Source organism: Sebastes umbrosus, chromosome 20, assembly GCF_015220745.1.
Source record: "Sebastes umbrosus isolate fSebUmb1 chromosome 20, fSebUmb1.pri, whole genome shotgun sequence".
NCBI classification, from domain to species: domain Eukaryota; kingdom Metazoa; phylum Chordata; class Actinopteri; order Perciformes; family Sebastidae; genus Sebastes; species Sebastes umbrosus.
Genome location: NC_051288.1, coordinates 9666396 through 9691901, shown reverse-complemented (window position 1 = coordinate 9691901; position 25506 = coordinate 9666396). Strand labels below are relative to the sequence as shown.

The 25506-nt window shown below is 41.1% G+C and overlaps 1 protein-coding gene across 3 annotated transcripts; it reads left to right on the top strand.

The window, feature by feature from the left end:
* The first annotated feature begins 624 nt into the window (after positions 1-624).
* Positions 625-23976, top strand: LOC119479693 (NADPH oxidase organizer 1-like). Of its 3 annotated transcripts, none has more exons than XM_037755585.1 (8): positions 625-760; positions 865-945; positions 1034-1106; positions 21402-21585; positions 21677-21885; positions 21994-22101; positions 22249-22366; positions 22569-23971. In XM_037755585.1, exons 1-8 carry the CDS (start codon positions 686-688, stop codon positions 23260-23262), a joined length of 1542 nt encoding a protein of 513 aa, XP_037611513.1. In that variant the 5' UTR covers positions 625-685; the 3' UTR covers positions 23263-23971. The 3 variants fall into 3 exon arrangements, with proteins under 3 accessions (XP_037611513.1, XP_037611514.1, XP_037611512.1); XM_037755586.1 differs by lacking the exons at positions 625-760; positions 865-945; positions 1034-1106; positions 21402-21585; positions 21677-21885 and adding exons at positions 10325-10463; positions 10568-10648; positions 10737-10809; positions 10909-11092; positions 11184-11392 and having other exon boundaries at positions 22569-23976; XM_037755584.1 differs by lacking the exons at positions 625-760; positions 865-945; positions 1034-1106 and adding exons at positions 20801-20956; positions 21061-21141; positions 21230-21302.
* The last annotated feature ends 1530 nt before the right edge of the window (positions 23977-25506 follow it).

Below are 25506 nucleotides of genomic sequence, written 5' to 3'. Positions count from 1 at the left end.
AGCACATGTTCAACAGTTTAATGTCTCGCAAACGTATCTTTATTTTTGCATCCCACTATACAGACTGAAGGGGAACACGTGCACAGACTTGCCCTTTTCATGAACTTTTTTTTTAATCAAACTCCTCACTAGGGTTCATCAACATTGGATGAAATCAGACATAATAATTAATAATAACTTGTTCATGGTGCAGCTTAGTTTTGTTATATAATCAGAAGTCGTAGGACCATACTACACATACTATACTAAGGCTGAAGCTGATTATTAGCCTATATTACCGTAATTGCCTGAAGGGGTGAAAATGGGAGAAATGTAGCATATTTTCAACTGATGTAATATAATGATTAACAAATATAACACAAAATAATCTTACCTATTTATTGGCTACATTACAAGTCATCCATTGCTATTGGTTGACCTTTCATGACCGTTGCCTTTTTCCAGCTCTACTACATTCTCCTCTATGATCTCTGACTGTGATGTCATTTTTTCTGGCATAAGATGTTGCTACACCTGTCTGACCGAACTTTCCTCCAGCCCTAAAGGTGTTTTTTCACTCCGCCTCCGTTATGTGAAGGGTTTATAAACCGCAGCAGACTCTCAGAGCAGCAGAGGAGCAGAGGCTGGACTGAAGGTCAATAAAGCAGCTATTCATCCTGAGAGCTGAGGCACAAACGAGCACACAATGGTCGGTGAACAACGCTTTGTAATCAGTGCCCGCATTATCGGAGACGTGCACAGGGACACACCAAAACTAAAGGTGAGTTAAGAACTCAGACGCTATTTATTTGAGGTGTTAAATATCTTTGCTGTATTTATGTGAAAGCTTCTGGTAGCTCATCCTTTATTTTTCTCTCTCCACAGATGTTCATGATATCAGTGTCATGGTCTGACGAGGCTGAAGTTATCGTCTACAGGTCCTTCAAGGATTTCAAGAAATTCCACGTAAGTCACAAAAAAAAACTCTCACTTAGTGTATTCAGTGTGCTGTTTATATTATAGGAATAATAATCAATATTTTTTTTCTCAACAGAGGCAGCTGAAAAACAGATTCCCTCACATGAGCCCTTTCAGGAAAAATGACAGAGTGATCCCCAAATTTAGAGGTAAAATTATTTCAACTGTGTTACAAGGTGTATTTAAATGGTCTCTTCTCAGCAAATCTAGTATTAATCCTGAAACAATTTCCTCTCCTCTCTACAGGGGAAAGCAGGAGGAGCAGCCTCCAGCAGAAAGGATCCAAGCAATCCATCCAGCGCATGAAGTTCCTGGAGAGCTACTGTGACAAACTGTTGAAGTGCGACCAAACTGTGACTCAGAGCTCAGAGGTCACACAGTTCTTCATGCCCAAAGACCATGACCTGCAGCCAGACTTCACCAAGAACAGGTAGGTTGTCTTGTCAGTGTGTTAGTTCAAATTATATAAGAGGTTGATAGAAGTTCTTGATTATTAAATGACTGACTTCTCTCATACAGCATCATGATCATGCTGTCTGATGATCTGCCTGATGGCTCAGGTGGAGATGGGGGGGATGTGACTCGCCAGCATGTGGGCAGCGTCACTCACCCGTTTGTCACCCAAACTTACCGCTGCGTGGCTGCTTACGAGACAAAGGATACCAAGAATCGTCCGTTTAAGGTCGCTGTGGATGAGAAGCTGGATGTCCTGATTAAAGACCCTGCAGGTCAGTGCTTTACCGTTCAGTACTTTGCAATTGCTTCGTGAAAAACAGCAAAAATCTTGAGCTTCATACTCATTTCTGTTATGCTGACAGTACGTTATATTTCCTCTCCAGGTTGGTGGTTGGTGGAGAGTGAGGATAAGGTTTTGGCTTGGTTTCCTGCTCCCTACCTGGAGTTGTGGGAAGGAGAGGACGATGATGACGCTGAATTCCAGCTTGCAGGTGTGTGTTGTAGCCCTTCATCAAAAAATATGTGCACTCTGTTTTTATAAAGACAACCTGTGTATTCATCCTTATTTTGCCACATGTCTCAAAAAAATGTTATCTGTACAGCAGTTGCTGAGCTTCTTGTCTATTTGTGACATTTAGGTGCCCTGTACTGTGCCGTGAGAAGTTATTCGACTAAGAAGGAAGACGAAGTGTCTGTGCCCATTGGCTCTATAGTGGAGGTGCTGAGGAAGTCTGACAACGGCTGGTGGCTCATAAGGTATCCCAATCTTATCTGTCTGCACTGCAAACAATAGAGAATAGGAATAAGGAGCACATTAAAAGAGGCTGTGGTGAAGCGTTCATGTCATCACATGCAAACACATCACAAATGTACAAATACATTCCTAAACTTATTCTAGGGTTTTACCATACTTTGCAATTGTTGAACAAAGTTGTAATAAATACCCTATTCCTTGCAATCCTTTTTCAGATTCAATGGCAAGTTAGGTTACATCCCCTCCATGAACCTGCAACCATACAACAACCCACGAGCAGGCCTTTACAGCCTGCAGAGAAAGCTGCACAGCTCCACTCTGAACCTGGCAACCAGCAGGGAACCTCAGGCTTCTCGTCCATCCAGCATCAACAAAGAAAACAGCCCACAACAGGGTTCTGCAGGTCAGTCCAGAGTAGAACCCAGTGTGCCCGGGCGTCTCCACAAGGCCCGATCTCCTGGATGTTCTTTCTGAGACCTGGTCGCAAACAAAGATGGAGAGGGACGCCTCAACTGCAGACGGCCGTGCACGCAGCATAAGCAACACAAGCAACACAAGCAACACAAGCGAATCAAGCGACGCAAGCACCGAGATCAGCTTCTCCTCAAGCAGCGAATCGTCCCCAAGTTTAAGAGATGAAGAGCAGCGCGAGAGCCACACAGGCAGTCTTGCAGCCTCACCCCAGCCTAGTGTCAGCCCCGATCTCATCCTCTCCGACCGCCGCGGCTCCAACACTAGCTCTGACAGCTCTGGATCTGTCAGCTCCAAAGGCAGCGAGACGGCCTCAATGGCTCCCAGGGTTCCACCCAGACCCAAAACTGAAGAGATCCTGACCCGCTGCACCACCATGACCCGCAAGGCAGCCCTGGCCACCAAGACCCGGCTTCAGATTCAGCCAGAGTCCATCCACAGCCGCTAGGGAATCACAAGCCTTTAATTCGTGTAATGTAACATATTTAAACTGTTCAATCCCACAGGGTTAGTCAAATGTGTTTTGTGCATCATTGTTCGTATCTCTATTTTAAATTCTAGTCACACCAAAGATTGAAGAGATGGCAACCCCGACAATGCTGAATACTATAAGATACCATAATAATAATAATGTAGCTTCAGTGAAGCATCAGAAGGAGCAGGTACAAGAAAATGTATGTGATATTGTCATACGGTCGTAAAAAAATATTTTATCTAGCTTTGAAGCCACTTAAGGGTAATTTAAGTGGATGTAACAGCATCAAAGAACACCTCAATGGAAAGACAGAAAGTCGGTGTGAAGGCTTTTTGATTGACTGAGAAATGAATCCATTGAAATGTGACTTGTTGAGAGCTTGTTGAAAGGAGTGCCAGTTTCTTGTGAGAACTTATTTAATTCTTATTTAATCATTACCTTCCATTTCTGTTTTGTTGCTTAATGTATGGATATTTATATCGTTGTCCCTTTATGTAATGTACGTGCTGCGTTATAACCTGTTCACAATGCAGCATCATAATGTGTAAGTTTAACATAAACATGTCAATAAAATCTAATTTACAATAAAGTAACAATGGCTGTTTAATGGATATAGAAGAGAAGAGTGGGTATGTATGTGGGTAACCATAATTTACAGATATATCAAAATTAAATGTTTTTTAAAAAATTATCTGAATGCAGTCTGCTGCAAAACAGCTACAGGTACATCTCTGTCCACATTTTGCATTATGGTGATGATTTTTTCCTATACATGGGGTTAAATAGCCAAAAGGAATAATAATAACAATAACAATCTTTATTCATATTGTGTCTTTCTTAACAAGGTTTCAAGGTGCTGCACAAATAAATGCAACAGACATTAAAACCAACTGTCAAGTAATAACACAACACAAGTATGTCTGAATCAAACTTCAGATAACAGTAGCAGCACTAAAATCCCACAAGAATGTATATGATGATAGAATACACTAACATGAAAATAAGCACCTAATAAAAGCTTTTAAAAAAGTAGGTTTTCAAAAGACATTCAAATGCAGATACAGAGCTATATAACCTGAGATCTGAGAAGTTAAATATAAAAAAATTAAATCAATTCTAAAAGTAACTGCACGGATAGAGGCCAGCAGCTAAAATAGGACTAATATGTCTATATTTATATAAATAATGTATATATCCATATTTCCTGGATCCGGTTCAAAGCTGTGGAGACGCATTTTGTACCAGGTGTAAATAGTTCATGCTGTTTTGGCTAAGACATTAGTATAATGTGTTGCAAGGAGAACAACATGTAATTCAGGTAGGTTCAGGTGAAGAAACCAACGAACATGACTTACTGCTGAGATCAAAGCCGCAGGGAGTTCATTATGGTTGCAATGATATTATAGTTCATTATCATGCTATTTTTTCAAAGGGCTGTCATTAAGAGCAACTCCTGTATGCCAAGTCCAATACACTTTAGAGAGCAGATCACATGTAGATTGAACCCACTGCAGTAGAGTTGATTCAATCTACATTACATTAAACACATTAAACCAATTAGAGTGTCATCTTCCATTCCCTTTAAAAGCCAGGTGTGCCTGCACATTGGTGCATTGCTATTTAAAAGGTGGATTCGGTAAACTGGTGAAGCAAGCCGTTTTCTGAAACCGATCCCCTCGTGCACAAAGTGAAAGTGTGCAAGCAGACATACTGTATGTGGTCCTTGGTCGGTGGACCTGCGACATCTCCCAATCCTTTGTCCCATCAACAACTCCATTTGACTGCATATGAGCAAATGCACTGATAACCTATTTAACCGGAGCAGGCATAAACATATATTGATAAATAACGAAAATTGTATTACTTTCCGATGCAACCCATGGGGGGCTCGAACCAGCTACGCAGAATCCAGACTTTAGACCAGGTTTTATTTTGTCAATCGCGCGATTGCATTCTTCTGCCTCAAGATAGCAATGCGCCAACAAAGAGCCAGATGGTTGCAAGTGTATTTGCTACTTACACAACATGGCCGCTGAACATGAAAATGTCAACTGCGTCGGTCTGAAACTAGCAATGACAGTTGTGCGATGCTCTTTTCCCCTATGTGCCGAGGGTATAAAATTAATCTTTTTATATTCTGTTTGTTCAATAAAATGTGGCAATTTAAAAAAGAAACGACAATAAATATGACTTTTATGATCATTAATTTGCCATGCAGTAAAAGGAAATAGACCTGGGGTATTTTTCTTACTAAGAATCCCGGTAACTCCTCTGTTTACAGGAGGAGGGACACGTACACAGGATTTATTGTGATTACAGAGAAAGACAATGCAATAAAAGGAAATAAATCTGGGACATTTTTCATGCTAAGAATCAAGGTAACTCCTCTGTTTACTTGAGGAGTGTCAGATAAAGTGGATTTATTGCTGTTACAGAAAAACACAAGGAAGCCTGAGGTGAAAAATTAGTCAGACACACGCTGCTGATAAGTGACAACACACTTTTACCTTCTCATTGTTCATTCACCAAACCAGTTTTATGAATACACACTGTGTGTGTGTGTGTGTGTGTGTGTGTGTGTGTGTGTGTCATACAGTAGCGGAAACCTTAAGGAAGTGGCACGAGATGTACTTTAGGCCTATCAGTAATGTGGTTCAACGCTGCTCATACTTTACCTGGCATCCCTATTACGTGTGACATGATGGTGGACATGACATCCATAACAGGAAAAGAAAAATATCCCCACAGAAAGTATGCAATTCAGGATTCAGATTTCAAATGGCAATAATCCATTCTCACGTGAAGGTCGGATGGTTGTTAAAAAACTACCATAAAAACATTTTCACCCACAATTAGTCTGCCTCAGTTTGGATGAGATTTTACCATTCTGTAAGTTCCTTGTTTTTCCACTCTTAATGGAAAAGCAAAGGGATAAAAAAAGATTGAAAAAACAAATCTGAAAAAAATACTCCACCATTAAAATCATCATCATATTTGAGCACACATCATTTAGTAGCAGACCAGACTGCTGTGCAAAGGCAGTTACCGGAAGATAGGAGGAAGAACAAAAGCATGACTTAGGTACAAACCACTCTCCTGGAGTACATAATGTACAATAAAGAACTGCCAACATCAAACTCATGAATGAAATATGTGAAGGCATGCAGTTAGATTGACCTAATTGGCTCATGTTCAACGCTGATCTAAGGTCTTGTCAATGGCAGGATCTGACATGCCTGTATATCTATCAGTGATAATGTACTGTACATGTTTGCTTTCTTTACATACAGTACATTATCAGTTATTTCAAACTAATAAACTACAAGCCCAAGAATAAAAAGATACTTAACCCCAAATTTCTCCCGATGGCTGTGTCATAGGTGTGTGAATGAGTATTTAGATTAAATCCTGATGAGCAGGTGGCACCTTGCATGGCAGCCTCTAGAAAGGCACTATATAAATGCAAGTTAATTTACCATTTACCATCCTCTCAGCCACTTACTCTTTCAGGTAACACTCCAGCTCAGTTTTGAAGCTGGACTGGACTTCAACTGTGTGGTGAGCTGCTCCAAGAAGTTTTGCATATACTGTAGACTGTCTACAAGAGTTGGACGGGGATCGGTCTGAACTCTCTGTCTTTTTGCTGGATCCTCCGCTTCACCAGTCTCTTCTACTGTTTTTGAAATGTCACGTGCAGCTTCTTCTTTCAGCCAATATTTTGCTGTCTCTAGTGTCTCTGCCGAAGCAAAGGCCTTGCCCTTGTAATGGGGATCAAGGACAGTTGCCACCCCCAAAAAAGTCTTCACTTTATCATCACTTTATGATAACATCACCTAACACAAAGTCGTGTTAGGTGACGTCATCATAAAGTGATGATAAAGTGATTTGTGTGAAGATAGACCCTGCTGTTGCAGCATCAGTTTCAGAACAGATACACTGGTGATTATGGAAAACTCTGAGTGGCTCATTTCCAGTGTAACTTCCTCAAGTGGCTCCAGTGTCTCAATCAGGTTTGACATGATATCCCACTGTGCAGCAGACTGACAGCTGATATGGCCATGCACGCCGCTGCTCATACATCCTCTGCAGCATGTGTAGTGTTGAGTTCCAGCGAGTGGGAACAGCTTGGATGATGCCATGTGTTGGGAGTGTTTGGCCAGTACGGAGTGGCTAAAGTGACCTGCACAGCTCTTTAATGTGGCAATAATGTCCAGCACAGCTCTCTGACTGGAAAGGCCATCGTCAGTTACAAGCTGTAGAGTGTGAGCAGTACAGCTTAAGTCTGGAAGGTCAGTTAAACTGATACCTTTCACCATGTTGGTTCCAACATCCCTTAAAACAAGAACCACACGGCCTGTGTTGATTTTCCAGGAGTCCAGCATTTCCAAAACTGTCTCTTGAAAGTACTGTGATTGTACTGATCCAGTCATAGTCTTGACATTTAACACAACCCGCTCCAGTCCTTTTGGATAGAATATCCTGTGAGGTTCATCAGTGATAAAGTAGTGCCTGACCAGCAGTCAGTTGGGAAGGCCATGAATGGTGCCTCTTATGGTGTTATCAGAGTCTTCACCTTTGTCACAACATCAGTATGTTTCACCAAGCATATGCGTACAGTAGAATTTCTCATCCTTCATATTGTAAAGGGGCTCGGCAAGTCTCATAAACCGCTGAAAACCAGCAACCACTGTGAACGGCTGGTTATCTGTAGCTATCATCTCTATAAATGCCTAGTCCATCTTTTTGGTCCTTGGGTACGAAGCTGTCCATTTTAACTGTTGATCAAAATAGTTGAGGGACTGTGACCTGTGGTTGAGACTTTTTTTGATTGTCAGAAGTTTTTTTTCAAAGTGTCAGAATGGGTCTCTGGATGGCAGTGCTTAATGTGAGTTCACAAGTTGGAGGTATTTTTTGTTTTGGTTGTTGATGATCTCATATTTATAACTTCAAAGTCAAAGTTAGAAAAGTCAATTAGATATCTTCCAAAGTTAGTAAATCTTTTTAGAAAGGGACGAGTTAGCGGAGGGGTACTTAGTTGGTTGCAATCTGCAACCACACCACTACATGCCACCAAATCCTACACACTGTCCCTTTAAAAGTTAAAAACTTGGGATAGTTGCTATAGCAATACAATCAGAAGCACTGTATTCTTATCTGAGCACACATCATTTAATACCAGACCAGTCTGCTGTACAAAGCCAGTTACAGGAAGATAGGAGGAAGAAGAAAGCTGCCAAGAATGACAGATTTATGTACATACCAGAACATTTGGAGGTGTTTTTTCTGCCTCCTGGAGTACATGATGTACAATTAAGCACCGCCAACATCAAACTCATGAATGAAATATGTGAAGGCATGCAGTTAGATTGGCCTCATTGGCTCTTTCTACACTGACCTGATGTGTTAATCGCAGGCTCTGACATGCCTGTATATCTATCACAGTGATAATGTACTGTACATGCATGCTTTCTTTACATACCGTACATTGTCAGTTCGTTCAAACTAATAAACTACAGGCCCAGCAATAAGCATTTATGTGATAAAAATTATACAAGGTATTATACACATTATAGTATGTAAGATGATACTGTAGTTGATTTAAAGGATAGATTCACAATTATTCAAGTATTAACAATACTGACACGCCAATAAGTACATTAAAAGGGTTATTTGTCGCTGTGATTGTTCCTCCTATCTACAGGTCTATGCAGGTGGTGCAAAGTGTACAATCCTTGTTCTGTGAAAAATACATTCTAAAGTTCAACTAAAGATAATGTGACAATTCAGCAGTCAAAGTTAGAAAAATAAATTAGATATCTTCCAAAGTTAGTAAGTCTTTTTAGTAAGAAAAGAGCATTTTTCTCCCCCATCACTTACCTTGAAAATGCTTTAAGAAGGAATTTCATTGTGGACAGAATGAACATGATAATACTTGTATTATCATGTTCATAAATGTACATAAAGGCATGTGATGCCTCATGAATGTACATAAAGTCATGTGATGCTGGATTGAGATAGACTTAAACAAAACTATGAACATATCCTTTAAGGATGAGAGTGAGATGGTAGGTCTAGTCATGCTGTTTGCATGCACAGCAATGCTGTAGAAGTCCCTGCTAAATGATGAACAGGTGCTGCCCTCTAATGTTTGCTTGAAGAATCTGGTGTAAGATCAGTACATCCCACTACACAGCCTGCACAGACTTGCCCTTTTCATAACCTTCTTATTTGAACTACTTTAAAGTTTCTCCAGCATTCATAAACGTTATTGAACATGAGCCAATGAGGTCAATGTAACTGGATGCCTCCACATATTTCATTCGGAAAAACAAGCTCTAAATAACCTGGTATGTACTGTACACACTGTGAGTCTGTTAATCTTGAAAGTGAAATCACGCTTTCTTCTTCCTGCTGTATTCCTGTAACTGCCTTTGCACTGCAGTCTGGTCTGCTGCTAAATGATGTGTGCACAAATATTAGTACAGTGCGTGATTGATTGCCTGAAGAGGCTATATGGTGTAAGATCAGAGCACATGTTCAACAGTTTAATGTCTCGCAAACGTATCTTTATTTTTGCATCCCACTATACAGACTGAAGGGGAACACGTGCACAGACTTGCCCTTTTCATGAACTTTTTTTTTAATCAAACTCCTCACCAGGGTTCATCAACATTGGATGAAATCAGACATAATAATTAATAATAACTTGTTCATGGTGCAGCTTAGTTTTGTTATATAATCAGAAGTCGTAGGACCATACTATACTAAGGTTGAAGCTGATTATTAGCCTATATAACCGTAACTATCTATAGGGGCGGATATGGTGGAAATGTAGCATATTTTCAACGGACGTAATACATCCATCCATCCATTATCTGTAACACTAATCCGATTCAGGATCGCGAGGGGGCTGGAGCCGATCCGAGCTGACAATGGGCGAAGTGCGTGGTACACCCTTGACAGGTCGCCAGCCTATCACAGGGCTGACACGTAGAGACATGACAGTCATGACAGGTGCCTTTTTCCAGCTCTACTACATTCTCCTCCATGATCTCTGACTGTCATATATTTTTTTCCTGGCATAAGATGTTGCTACACCTGTCTGACAAGCGTTTTCTCCAGCCCTAAAGGTTTTTTTTATCTCGACTCCGCCTCCGTTATGTGAAGGGTTTATAAACTGCAGCAGACTCTCAGAGCAGCAGAGGAGCAGAGGCTGGACTGAAGGTCAATAGAGCAGCTATTCATCCTGAGAGCTGAGGCACAAACGAGCACACAATGGTCGGTGAACAACGCTTTGTAATCAGTGCCCGCATTATCGGAGACGTGCACAGGGACACACCAAAACTCAAGGTGAGTTAAGAACTCAGACGCTATTTATTTGAGGTGTTAAATATCTTTGCTGTATTTATGTGAAAGCTTCTGGTAGCTGATCCTTTATTTTTCTCTCTCCACAGATGTTCATGATATCAGTGTCATGGTCTGACGAGGCTGAAGTTATCGTCTATAGGTCCTTCAAGGATTTCATGAAATTCCATGTAAGTCCCAAAAAAAACCTCTCACTTAGTGTATTCAGTGTGCTGTTTATATTATGGGAATAATAATCGATATTTTTTTTCTCAACAGAGGCAGCTGAAAAACAGATTCCCTCGCATGAACCCTTTCAGGAAAAATGACAGAGTGATCCCCAAATTTAGAGGTAAAATTATTTCAACTGTGTTACAAGTTGTATTTAAATGGTCTCTCTTCTCAGCAAATCTAGTATTAATCCTGAAACAATTTCCTCTCCTCTCTACAGGGGAAAGCAGGAGGAGCAGCCTCCAGCAGAAAGGATCCAAGCAATCCATCCAACGCATGAAGTTCCTGGAGAGCTACTGTGACAAACTGTTGAAGTGCGACCAAATTGTGACTCAGAGCTCAGAGGTCACACAGTTCTTCATGCCCAAAGACCATGACCTGCAGCCAGACTTCACCAAGAACAGGTAGGTTGTCTTGTCAGTGTGTTAGTTCAAATTATGTGAGAGGTTGATAGAAGTTCTTGATTATTAAATGACTGACTTCTCTCTCATACAGCATCATGATCATGCTGTCTGATGATCTGCCTGATGGCTCAGGTGGAGATGGGGGGGATGTGACTCGCCAGCATGTGGGCAGCGTCACTCACCCGTTTGTCACCCAAACTTACCGCTGCGTGGCTGCTTACGAGACAAAGGATACCAAGAATCGTCCGTTTAAGGTCGCTGTGGATGAGAAGCTGGATGTCCTGATTAAAGACCCTGCAGGTCAGTGCTTTACCGTTCAGTACTTTGCAATTGCTTAGTGAAAATCAGCAACAATCTTGAGCTTCATACTCATTTCTGTTATGCTGACAGTACGTTATATTACCTCTCCAGGTTGGTGGCTGGTGGAGAGCGAGGATAAGGTTTTGGCTTGGTTTCCTGCTCCTTACTTGGAGTTGTGGGAAGGAGAGGACGATGATGACGCTGAATTCCAGCTTGCAGGTGTGTGTTACTTGTAGCCCTTCATCAAAAAATATGTGCACTCTGTTTTTATAAAGACAACCTGTGTATTCATCCTTATTTTGCCACATGTCTCAAAAAAATGTTATCTGTACAGCAGTTGCTGAGCTTCTTGTCTATTTGTGACATTTAGGTGCCCTGTACTGTGCCGTGAGAAGTTATTCGACTAAGAAGGAAGACGAGGTGTCTGTGCCCATTGGCTCTATAGTGGAGGTGCTGAGGAAGTCTGACAACGGCTGGTGGCTCATAAGGTATCCCAATCTTATCTGTCTGCACTGCAAACAATAGAGAATAGGAATAAGGAGCACATTAAAAGAGGCTGTGGTGAAGCGTTCATGTCATCACATGCAAACACATCACAAATGTACAAATACATTCCTAAACTTATTCTAGGGTTTTACCATACTTTGCAATTGTTGAACAAAGTTGTAATAAATACCCTATTCCTTGCAATCCTTTTTCAGATTCAATGGCAAGTTAGGTTACATCCCCTCCATGAACCTGCAACCATACAACAACCCACAAGCAGGCCTTTACAGCCTGCAGAGAAAGCTGCACAGCTCCACTCTGAACCTGGCAACCAGCAGGGAACCTCAGGCTTCTCGTCCATCCAGCATCAACAAAGAAAACAGCCCACAACAGGGTTCTGCAGGTCAGTCCAGAGTAGAACCCAGTGTGCCCGGGCGTCTCCACAAGGCCCGATCTCCGGATGTTCTTTCTGAGACCTGGTCGCAAACAAAGATGGAGAGGGACGCCTCAACTGCAGACGGCCGTGCACGCAGCATAAGCAACACAAGCAACACAAGCAACACAAGCGAATCAAGCGACGCAAGCACCGAGATCAGCTTCTCCTCAAGCAGCGAATCGTCCCCAAGTTTAAGAGATGAAGAGCAGCGCGAGAGCCACACAGGCAGTCTTGCAGCCTCACCCCAGCCTAGTGTCAGCCCCGATCTCATCCTCTCCGACCGCCGCGGCTCCAACACTAGCTCTGACAGCTCTGGATCTGTCAGCTCCAAAGGCAGCGAGACGGCCTCAATGGCTCCCAGGGTTCCACCCAGACCCAAAACTGAAGAGATCCTGACCCGCTGCACTACCATGACCCGCAAGGCAGCCCTGGCCACCAAGACCCGGCTTCAGATTCAGCCAGAGTCCATCCACAGCCGCTAGGGAATCACAAGCCTTTAATTCGTGTAATGTAACATATTTAAACTGTTCAATCCCACAGGGTTAGTCAAATGTGTTTTGTGCATCATTGTTCGTATCTCTATTTTAAATTCTAGTCACACCAAAGATTGAAGAGATGGCAACCCCGACAATGCTGAATACTATAAGATACCATAATAATAATAATGTAGCTTCAGTGAAGCATCAGAAGGAGCAGGTACAAGAAAATGTATGTGATATTGTCATACGGTCGTAAAAAAATATTTTATCTAGCTTTGAAGCCACTTAAGGGTAATTTAAGTGGATGTAACAGCATCAAAGAACACCTCAATGGAAAGACAGAAAGTCGGTGTGAAGGCTTTTTGATTGACTGAGAAATGAATCCATTGAAATGTGACTTGTTGAGAGCTTGTTGAAAGGAGTGCCAGTTTCTTGTGAGAACTTATTTAATTCTTATTTAATCATTACCTTCCATTTCTGTTTTGTTGCTTAATGTATGGATATTTATATCGTTGTCCCTTTATGTAATGTACGTGCTGCGTTATAACCTGTTCACAATGCAGCATCATAATGTGTAAGTTTAACATAAACATGTCAATAAAATCTAATTTACAATAAAGTAACAATGGCTGTTTAATGGATATAGAAGAGAAGAGTGGGTATGTATGTGGGTAACCATAATTTACAGATATATCAAAATTAAATGTTTTTTAAAAAATTATCTGAATGCAGTCTGCTGCAAAACAGCTACAGGTACATCTCTGTCCACATTTTGCATTATGGTGATGATTTTTTCCTATACATGGGGTTAAATAGCCAAAAGGAATAATAATAACAATAACAATCTTTATTCATATTGTGTCTTTCTTAACAAGGTTTCAAGGTGCTGCACAAATAAATGCAACAGACATTAAAACCAACTGTCAAGTAATAACACAACACAAGTATGTCTGAATCAAACTTCAGATAACAGTAGCAGCACTAAAATCACACAAGAATGTATATGATGATAGAATACACTAACATGAAAATAAGCACCTAATAAAAGCTTTTAAAAAAGTAGGTTTTCAAAAGACATTCAAATGCAGATACAGAGCTATATAACCTGAGATCTGAGAAGTTAAATATAAAAAAATTAAATCAATTCTAAAAGTAACTGCACGGATAGAGGCCAGCAGCTAAAATAGGACTAATATGTCTATATTTATATAAATAATGTATATATCCATATTTCCTGGATCCGGTTCAAAGCTGTGGAGACGCATTTTGTACCAGGTGTAAATAGTTCATGCTGTTTTGGCTAAGACATTAGTATAATGTGTTGCAAGGAGAACAACATGTAATTCAGGTAGGTTCAGGTGAAGAAACCAACGAACATGACTTACTGCTGAGATCAAAGCCGCAGGGAGTTCATTATGGTTGCAATGATATTATAGTTCATTATCATGCTATTTTTTCAAAGGGCTGTCATTAAGAGCAACTCCTGTATGCCAAGTCCAATACACTTTAGAGAGCAGATCACATGTAGATTGAACCCACTGCAGTAGAGTTGATTCAATCTACATTACATTAAACACATTAAACCAATTAGAGTGTCATCTTCCATTCCCTTTAAAAGCCAGGTGTGCCTGCACATTGGTGCATTGCTATTTAAAAGGTGGATTCGGTAAACTGGTGAAGCAAGCCGTTTTCTGAAACCGATCCCCTCGTGCACAAAGTGAAAGTGTGCAAGCAGACATACTGTATGTGGTCCTTGGTCGGTGGACCTGCGACATCTCCCAATCCTTTGTCCCATCAACAACTCCATTTGACTGCATATGAGCAAATGCACTGATAACCTATTTAACCGGAGCAGGCATAAACATATATTGATAAATAACGAAAACTGTATTACTTTCCGATGCAACCCATGGGGGGCTCGAACCAGCTACGCAGAATCCAGACTTTAGACCAGGTTTTATTTTGTCAATCGCGCGATTGCATTCTTCTGCCTCAAGATAGCAATGCGCCAACAAAGAGCCAGATGGTTGCAAGTGTATTTGCTACTTACACAACATGGCCGCTGAACATGAAAATGTCAACTGCGTCGGTCTGAAACTAGCAATGACAGTTGTGCGATGCTCTTTTCCCCTATGTGCCGAGGGTATAAAATTAATCTTTTTATATTCTGTTTGCTCAATAAAATGTGGCAATTTAAAAAAGAAACGACAATAAATATGACTTTTATGATCATTAATTTGCCATGCAGTAAAAGGAAATAGACCTGGGGCATTTTTCTTACTAAGAATCCCGGTAACTCCTCTGTTTACAGGAGGAGGGACACGTACACAGGATTTATTGTGATTACAGAGAAAGACAATGCAATAAAAGGAAATAAATCTGGGACATTTTTCATGCTAAGAATCAAGGTAACTCCTCTGTTTACTTGAGGAGGGTCAGGTAAAGTGGATTTATTGCTGTTACAGAAAAACACAAGGAAGCCTGAGGTGAAAAATTAGTCAGACACACGCTGCTGATAAGTGACGACACACTTTTACTTTCTCATTGTTCATTCACCAAACCAGTTTTATGAATACACACTGTGTGTGTGTGTGTGTATGTGTGTGTGTGTGTGTGTGTGTGTGTGTGTGTGTGTGTGTGTGTGTGTCATACAGTAGCAGAAACCTTAAGGAAGTGGCACGAGATGTACTTTAGGCCTATCAGTAATGTGGTTCAACGCTGCTCATACTTTACCTGGCATCCCTATTACGTGTGACATGATGGTGGACATGACATCCATAACAGGAAAAGAAAAATATCCCCACAGAAAGTATGCAATTCAGGATTCAGATTTCAAATGGCAATAATCCATTCTCACGTGAAGGTCGGATGGTTGTTAAAAAACTACCATAAAAACATTTTCACCCACAATTAGTCTGCCTCAGTTTGGATGAGATTTTACCATTCTGTAAGTTCCTTGTTTTTCCACTCTTAATGGAAAAGCAAAGGGATAAAAAAAGATTGAAAAAACAAATCTGAATAAATACTCCACCATTAAAATCATCATCATATTTGAGCACACATCATTTAGTAGCAGACCAGACTGCTGTGCAAAGGCAGTTACCGGAAGATAGGAGGAAGAACAAAAGCATGACTAAGGTACAAACCACTCTCCTGGAGTACATAATGTACAATGAAGAACTGCCAACATCAAACTCATGAATGAAATATGTGAAGGCATGCAGTTAGATTGACCTAATTGGCTCATGTTCAAAGCTGATCTAAGGTCTTGTCAATGGCAGGATCTGACATGCCTGTATATCTATCAGTGATAATGTACTGTACATGTTTGCTTTCTTTGCATACAGTACATTATCAGTTATTTCAAACTAATAAACTACAAGCCCAAGAATAAGCATTTATAACCAATTGATAACCAATCGGAAAGTCGGCAGCGATCAATCCCCGACTCCTCCAGTCCACATGTCGAAATGTCCTTGAGCAAGATACTTAACCCCAAATTTCTCCCGATGGCTGTGTCATTGGTGTGTGAATGAGTATTTAGATTAAATCCTGATGAGCAGGTGGCACTTTGCATGGCAGCCTCTAGAAAGGCACTATATAAATGCAAGTTTATTTATCATTTACCATCCTCTCAGCCACTGGCTCTTTCAGGTAACACTCCAGGTCAGTTTTGAAGCTGGACTGGACTTCAACTGTGTGGTGAGCTGTTCCAAGAAGTTTTGCATATACTGTAGACCAGTGGCGGCTGGTGGATTTTTTTTTGGGTAGGGCCAATCAATTTCAACAAACATCCTAGTACGATTCAATGCAAAAAAAGGTATCAAAAAGCGCTACTAGTGCTTGGCTGTTCCTTTGTCATGCCGTTAAAATGGGCTGTGAGAGAAGAGAAGTGGAGAGAAGCGAGAGACGAGAAGACAAGATCACGCGAGAACTGACATGAGCCCTGACGAGAACAGAGAGAGACACACGTGAACGTGCGCGTGCACACCATGGGCCAAATCAGTTTGGCCCTCCCGGAAGTCTTTTTTACGGCGCTGATTGGATGAATTGTATGTCATTCATGCTTGTAATCATATATCTTTAATCAGTGATTGGCTGTACTGCTTATTAGACCCGCCTTCCCTGGGCCAAATCCATTTGGCCCCAGAAAGTGCACGTGCAGCAGAGCAGCTGAGAGGTGCACTAGCAGAGAGTTCAAGGAGGAAAGCAGATATTTGGCGCAGTTATCCTATTTTACAAATATTACGGGTATATTCCATAGGTCAAAAACACACATATTGACAATTTTTATAATTTTTATAATTTTTATAATTAATAATTTTATAATTTTTTTTTTTTTTTTTTGGTGGCTCAAGGTGGGTGGGGCCAGGCCCCGTGGCCCTCTATTGGCCGGCCGCCACTGCTGTAGACTGTCTACAAGAGTTGGAGGGGGATCGGTCTGAACTCTCTGTCTTTTTGCTGGATCCTCCGCTTCACCAGTCTCTTCTACTGTTTTTGAAATGTCACGTGTAGCTTCTTCTTTCAGCCAATATTTTGCTGTCTCTAGTGTCTCTGCCGAGGCAAAGGCCTTGCCCTTGTAATGGGGATCAAGGACAGTTACCACCCCCAAAAAAGTCTTCACTTTATCATCACTTTATGATGACATCACCTAACACAAAGTTGTGTAAGGTGACTTCATCATAAAGTGATGATAAAGTGATTTATGTGAAGATAGACCCTGCTGTTGCAGCATCAGTTTCAGAACAGATGCACGTGTGATTACGGAAGACTCTGAGTGGCTCATTTCCAGTGTAACTTCCTCAAGTGGCACCAGTGTCTCAATCAGGTTTGACACGATATCCCACTGTGCAGCAGACTGACAGCTGATATGGTCATGCTCACTGGCATAAACATTCAGTGTGCGCCGCTGCTCATACATCCTCTGCAGCATGTGTAGTGTTGAGTTCCAGCGAGTGGGAACAGCTTGGATGATGCCGTTTGTTGGGAGTGTTTGGGCAGTACGGAGTGGCCAAAGTGACCTGCACAGCTCTTTAATGTGGCAATAATGTCCAGCACAGCTCTCTGACTGGAAAGGCCATCGTTGGTTAAAAGCTGTAGAGTGTGAGCAGTACAGCTTAAGTCTGGTAGGTCAGTTAAACTGATGCCTTTCACCATTTTGGCTCCACCATCCCTTAAAACAAAAACCACACGGCCTGTATTGACTTCCCAGGAGTCCAGCATTTCCAAAACTGTCTCTTGAATGTACTGTGCTGTATGGGATCCAGTCATAGTCATGACATTTGACACAACCCGCTGTCTGTTTCAGTCCTTTTGGATAGAATATCCTGTGAGGTTCATCAGTGATAAAGTAGTGCCTGACCAGCAGTCAGTTGGGAAGGCCATGAATGGTGCCTCTTCTGGTGTTATCAGAATCTTCACCTTCGTCACAACATCAGTATGTTTCATCAAGCATATGCCTACAGTAGAATTTCTCATCCTTCATACTGTAACAGGGCTCGGCAAGTCTCACAAGCCGCTGAAAACCAGCGTCCGCTGTGAACGGCTGGTTATCTGTAGCTATCATCTCTATAAATGCCTAGTCGATCTTTTTGGTCCTTGGGTCCGAAAATGTCCATTTCAACTGTGGATCAAATAGTTGAGGGACTGTGACCTGTGGTTGAGACTTTTTTTGATTGTCAGAAGTTTTTTTTCAAGTGTCAGAATGGGCCTCTGCATGGCAGTGCTTAATGTGAGTCCACAAGTTGGAGGTATTTTTTTGTTTTGGTTGTTGATGATCCCATATTTATAACTTCAAAGTCAAAGTTAGAAAAGTCAATTAGATATCGTCCAAAGTTAGTAAATCTTTTTAGAAAGGGAGGAGCAGAGGGGTACTTAGTTGGTTGCAATCTGCAACCACACCACTACATGCCACCAAATCCTACACACTGTCCCTTTAAAAGTTAAAAACTTGGGATAGTTGCTATAGCAACACAATCAGAAGCACTGTACTCTTATCTGAGCACACATCATTTAATACCAGACCAGTCTGCTGTACAAAGCCAGTTACAGGAAGATAGGAGGAAGAAGAAAGCTGCCAAGACTGACAGATTTATGTACATACCAGAACATTTGGAGGTGTTTTTTCTGCCTCCTGGAGTACATGATGTACAATTAAGCACCGCCAACATCAAACTCATGAATGAAATATGTGAAGGCATGCAGTTAGATTGGCCTCATTGGCTCTTTCTACACTGACCTGATGTGTTAATCGCAGGCTCTGACATGCCTGTATATCTATCACAGTGATAATGTACTGTACATGCATGCTTTCTTTACATACCGTACATTGTCAGTTTGTTCAAACTAATAAACTACAGGCCCAGCAATAAGCATTTATGTGATAAAAATTATACAAGGTATTATACACATTATAGTATGTAAGATGATACTGTAGTTGATTTAAAGGATAGATTCACAATTAAGTACATTAAAAGGGTTATTTGTCGCTGTGATTGTTCCTCCTATCTACATGTCTATGCAGGTGGTGCAAAGTGTACAGTCCTTGTTCTGTGAAAAATACATTCTAAAGTTCAACTAAAGATAATGTGACAATTCAGCAGTCAAAGTTAGAAAAATAAATTAGATATCTTCCAAAGTTAGTAAGTCTTTTTAGTAAGAAAAGAGCATTTTTCTCCCCCATCACTTACCTTGAAAATGCTTTAAGAAGGAATTTCATTGTGGACAGAATGAACATGATAATACTTGTATTATCATGTTCATAAATGTACATAAAGGCATGTGATGCCTCATGAATGTACATAAAGGCATGTGATGCTGGATTGAGATAGACTTAAACAAAACTATGAACATATCCTTTAAGGATGAGAGTGAGATGGTAGGTCTAGTCATGCTGTTTGCATGCACAGCAATGCTGTAGAAGTCCCTGCTAAATGATGAACAGGTGCTGCCCTCTAATGTTTGCTTGAAGAATCTGGTGTAAGATCAGTACATCCCACTACACAGCCTGCACAGACTTGCCCCTTTTCATAACCTTCTTATTTGAACTACTTTAAAGTTTCTCCAGCATTCATAAACGTTATTGAACATGAGCCAATGAGGTCAATGTAACTGGATGCCTCCACATATTTCATTCGGAAAAACAAGCTCTAAATAACCTGGTATGTACTGTACACACTGTGAGTCTGTTAATCTTGAAAGTGAAATCACGCTTTCTTCTTCCTGCTGTATTCCTGTAACTGCCTTTGCACTGCAGTCTGGTCTGCTGCTAAATGATGTGTGCACAAATATTAGTACAGTGCGTGATTGATTGCCTGAAGAGGCTATATGGTGTAAGATCAGAGCACATGTTCAACAGTTTAATGTCTCGCAAACGTATCTTTATTTTTGCATCCCACTATACAGACTGAAGGGGAACACGTGCACAGACTTGCCCTTTTCATGAACTTTTTTTTTAATCAAACTCCTCACCAGGGTTCATCAACATTGGATGAAATCAGACATAATAATTAATAATAACTTGTTCATGGTGCAGCTTAGTTTTGTTATATAATCAAAAGTCGTAGGACCATACTATACTAAGGTTGAAGCTGATTATTAGCCTATACAACCGTAACTATCTATAGGGGCGGATATGGTGGAAATGTAGCATATTTTCAACGGACGTAATACATCCATCCATCCATTATCTGTAACACTAATCCGATTCAGGATCGCGAGGGGGCTGGAGCCGATCCGAGCTGACAATGGGCGAAGTGCGTGGTACACCCTTGACAGGTCGCCAGCCTATCACAGGGCTGACACGTAGAGACATGACAGTCATGACAGGTGCCTTTTTCCAGCTCTACTACATTCTCCTCCATGATCTCTGACTGTCATATATTTTTTTCCTGGCATAAGATGTTGCTACACCTGTCTGACAAGCATTTTCTCCAGCCCTAAAGGTTTTTTTTATCTCGACTCCGCCTCCGTTATGTGAAGGGTTTATAAACCGCAGCAGACTCTCAGAGCAGCAGAGGAGCAGAGGCTGGACTGAAGGTCAATAGAGCAGCTATTCATCTCAAGAGCTGAGGCACAAACGAGCACACAATGGTCGGTGAACAACGCTTTGTAATCAGTGCCCGCATTATCGGAGACGTGCACAGGGACACACCAAAACTCAAGGTGAGTTAAGAACTCAGACGCTATTTATTTGAGGTGTTAAATATCTTTGCTGTATTTATGTGAAAGCTTCTGGTAGCTCATCCTTTATTTTTCTCTCTCCACAGATGTTCATGATATCAGTGTCATGGTCTGACGAGGCTGAAGTTATCGTCTATAGGTCCTTCAAGGATTTCAAGAAATTCCATGTAAGTCCCAAAACAAAACCTCTCACTTAGTGTATTCAGTGTGCTGTTTATATTATAGGAATAATAATCAATATTTTTTTCTCAACAGAGGCAGCTGAAAAACAGATTCCCTCTCATGAACCCTTTCAGGAAAAATGACAGAGTGATCCCCAAATTTAGAGGTAAAATTATTTCAACTGTGTTACAAGATGTATTTAAATGGTCTCTATTCTCAGCAAATTTAGTATTAATCCTGAAACAACTTCCTCTCCTTTCTACAGGGGAAAGCAGGAGGAGCAGCCTCCAGCAGAAAGGAACCAAGCGATCCATCCAGCGCATGAAGTTCCTGGAGAGCTACTGCGACAAACTGTTGAAGTGCGACCAAACTGTGACTCAGAGCTCAGCGGTCACACAGTTCTTCATGCCCAAAGACCATGACCTGCAGCCAGACTTCACCAAGAACAGGTAGGTTGTTTTGTCAGTGTGTTAGTTCAAATTATGTGAGAGGTTGATAGAAGTTCTTGATTATTAAATGACTGACTTCTCTCTCATACAGCATCATGATCATGCTGTCTGATGATCTGCCTGATGGCTCAGGTGGAGGAGGGGGGGATGTGACTCGCCAGCATGTGGGCAGCGTCACTCACCCGTTTGTCACCCAAACTTACCGCTGCGTGGCTGCTTACGAGACAAAGGATACCAAGAATCGTCCATTTAAGGTCGCTGTGGACGAGAAGCTGGATGTCCTGATCAAAGACCCTGCAGGTCAGTGCTTTACCTTTCATGCAGTTGCTTAATGAAAATCAGCAAAAAACTTGAGCTACCTTTACACCCATTTCTGTTGTGCTGAAGTATGTTTTATTTGCTCTCCAGGTTGGTGGCTGGTGGAGAGCGAGGATAAGGTTTTGGCTTGGTTTCCTGCTCCCTACCTGGAGTTGTGGGAAGGAGAGGACGATGATGACGCTGAATTCCAGCTTGCAGGTGTGTGTTGTAGCCCTTCATCAAAAAATATGTGCACTCTGTTTTTATAAAGACAACCTGTGTATTCATCCTTATTTTGCCACATGTCTCAAAAAAATGTTATCTGTACAGCAGTTGCTGAGCTTCTTGTCTATTTGTGACATTTAGGTGCCCTGTACTGTGCCGTGAGAAGTTATTCGACTAAGAAGGAAGACGAGGTGTCTGTGCCCATTGGCTCTATAGTGGAGGTGCTGAGGAAGTCTGACAACGGCTGGTGGCTCATAAGGTATCTGTCTGCACTGCAAACAATAGAGAATAGGAATAAGGAGCACATTAAAAGAGGCTGTGGTGAAGCGTTCATGTCATCACATGCAAACACATCACAAATGTACAAATACATTCCTAAACTTATTCTAGGGTTTTACCATACTTTGCAATTGTTGAACAAAGTTGTAATAAATACCCTATTCCTTGCAATCCTTTTTCAGATTCAATGGCAAGTTAGGTTACATCCCCTCCATGAACCTGCAACCATACAACAACCCACGAGCAGGCCTTTACAGCCTGCAGAGAAAGCTGCACAGCTCCACTCTGAACCTGGCAACCAGCAGGGAACCTCAGGCTTCTCGTCCATCCAGCATCAACAAAGAAAACAGCCCACAACAGGGTTCTGCAGGTCAGTCCAGAGGAGAACCCAGTGTGCCCGGGCGTCTCCACAAGGCCCGATCTCTGGATGTTCTTTCTGAGACCTGGTCGCAAACACAGATGGAGAGGGACGCCTCAACTGCAGACGGCCGTGCACGCAGCATAAGCAACACAAGCAACACAAGCGAATCAAGCGACGCAAGCACCGAGATCAGCTTCTCCTCAAGCAGCGAATCGTCCCCAAGTTTAAGAGAGGAAGAGCAGCGCGAGAGCCACACAGGCAGTCCTGCAGCCTCACCCCAGCCTAGTATCAGCCCCGATCTCATCCTCTCCGACCGCTGCGGCTCCAACACTAGCTCTGACAGCTCTGGATCTGTCAGCTCCAAAGGCAGCGAGACGGCCTCAATGGCTCCCAGGGTTCCACCCAGACCCAAAACTGAAGAGATCCTGACCCGCTGCACTACCATGACCCGCAAGGCAGCCCTGGCCACCAAGACCCGGCTTCAGATTCAGCCAGAGTCCATCCACAGCCGCTAGGGAATCACAAGCCTTTAATTCGTGTAATGTAACATATTTAAACTGTTCAATCCCACAGGGTTAGTCAAATGTGTTTTGTGCATCAGTGTTCGTATCTCTATTTTAAATTCTTGTCACACCAAAGATTGAAGAGATAGCAACCCAGACAATGCTGAATACTATAAGATACCATAATAATAATAATAATAATAATAATGTAGCTTCAGTGAAGCATCAGAAGGAGCAGGTACAAGAAAATGTATGTGACATTGTCATACAGTTGTAAACAAATATTTTATCTAGCTTTGAAGCCACTTAAGGGTAAATTTAAGTGGGTACTTGGAGTTGAAGAGTTAAGTATTTACACTGAACTGTATATTATATTTTATGTAACAGCATCAAAGAACACCTCAATGGAAAGACAGAAAGACGGTGTGAAGGCTTTTTGATTGACTGACAAAAGAATCCATTGAAATGTGACGGGCGTGGTAAACAAGCTGTCAGCACTGTCTGCTGACAGCTTGTTGAAAGGAGTGCAAGTTTCTTGTGAGAACTTATTTGATTCTCATTTAATCATTACCTTCCATTTCTGTTTTGTTACTAACTGTATGGATATTTATATTGTTGTCCCTTTATGTACAGTACAGTATGTGCTGCGTTATAACCTGTTCACAATGCAGCATCATAATGTGTAAGTTTAACATAAACATGTCAATAAAATCTAATTTACAATAAAGTAACAATGGCTGTTTAATGAATATAGAAGAGAAGAGTGGGTATGTATGTGGGTAACCATAATTTACAGATATCTCAGAATTAAATGTTTTTTTTAAAAATATCTGAATGCACTCTGCTGCAAAACAGCTACAGGTGACGCATTGTACATCTCTGGCCACAAATTGCATTAGGGTGATGATTTTTTCCTATTCATGGGGATAAATAGCCAAAAGTAATAATAATAACAATCTTTATTCATATTGTGTCTTTCTTAACAAGGTTTCAAGGTGCTGCACAAATTAATGCAACCAACTGTCAAGTAATAACACAACACAAGTATGTATGTTCAAACTTCAGATAATGCAAGCAGCAATAAAATCCCACAAGAATGCATACAATAATAAAATACACTAACATGAAAATAAGCACCTAATAAAAGCTTTTAAAAAAGTAGGTTTTCAAAAGACATTTAAACACAGATACAGAGCTATATAACCTGAAATCCGAGAAGTTAAATATAAAAAACTTAAATCAATTCTAAAAGTAACTGCACGGATGGAGGCCTGCTAAAATAGGACTAATATTTCTATATTTATAATAAATGTATTTATCCATATTTCTTGGATCCGGTTCAAAGCTATGGAGACGCATTTTGTACCAGTCGTAAATAGTGCATAATGTTTTGGCTAAGACGTGAGTATAATGTGTTGCAAGGAGAACAACATGTAATTAAGGTACGTTCGGGTGACGAAACCAAACCACGAACATTATACAAATATGTGAAGGCATGAAGTTAGATTGACCTAATTGGCTCATGTTCAACGCTGATCTTATGTCTTGTCAATGGCAGTCTCTGACATGCCTGTATATCTATTACAGTGATAATGTACTGTACATGTTTGCTTTCTTTAGATACAGTACATTATCAGTTATTTCAAACTAACAAATTACAGTACAGGCCCAAGAATAAGCATTTATATGATAAAAAAATATATATAAAATATCATACATGTTATAGTGTGTATGATGATACTGTAGGAGATTTAAAAGACAAGGAAAACAATACTGACATGCCAATACAGTACTTGGTTCTCACAGGACAGTGACGCTACAAGCATATGATGATCTTTTAGAAAATGGTGCATTGCTGTAGATTAAACTACCCAAAAATATATTAAGCAGTTGAAAGTAGCACAACCATAAACGTCTACAGCAGTAAAATGTCAGAAAATACCATTTTCCACACAGAAATTGCTACTGAAACACACATCTGCCATAACAACACATGCACATCTGACAAAGACATCAAAGACAGTCAGTTTGTTGTCTTCTTTTATAAGGACAATGAACATTATGCATACAGATGAAAACTGCTGTATTGCTTGTGAGCTTGAAAGGCCGATATAATGACGATAGTTTGGAGCAGCAAAAAGTCGATAGCCGATCCCGACCTCGCTGAACACTCGCTCACTTGGGACGGTGGAGGGCGTGGGACAGAGATATTTCCTGGTCAGTGCAGTAAGTCTTTGAAGTATCCCCTTATTTTTC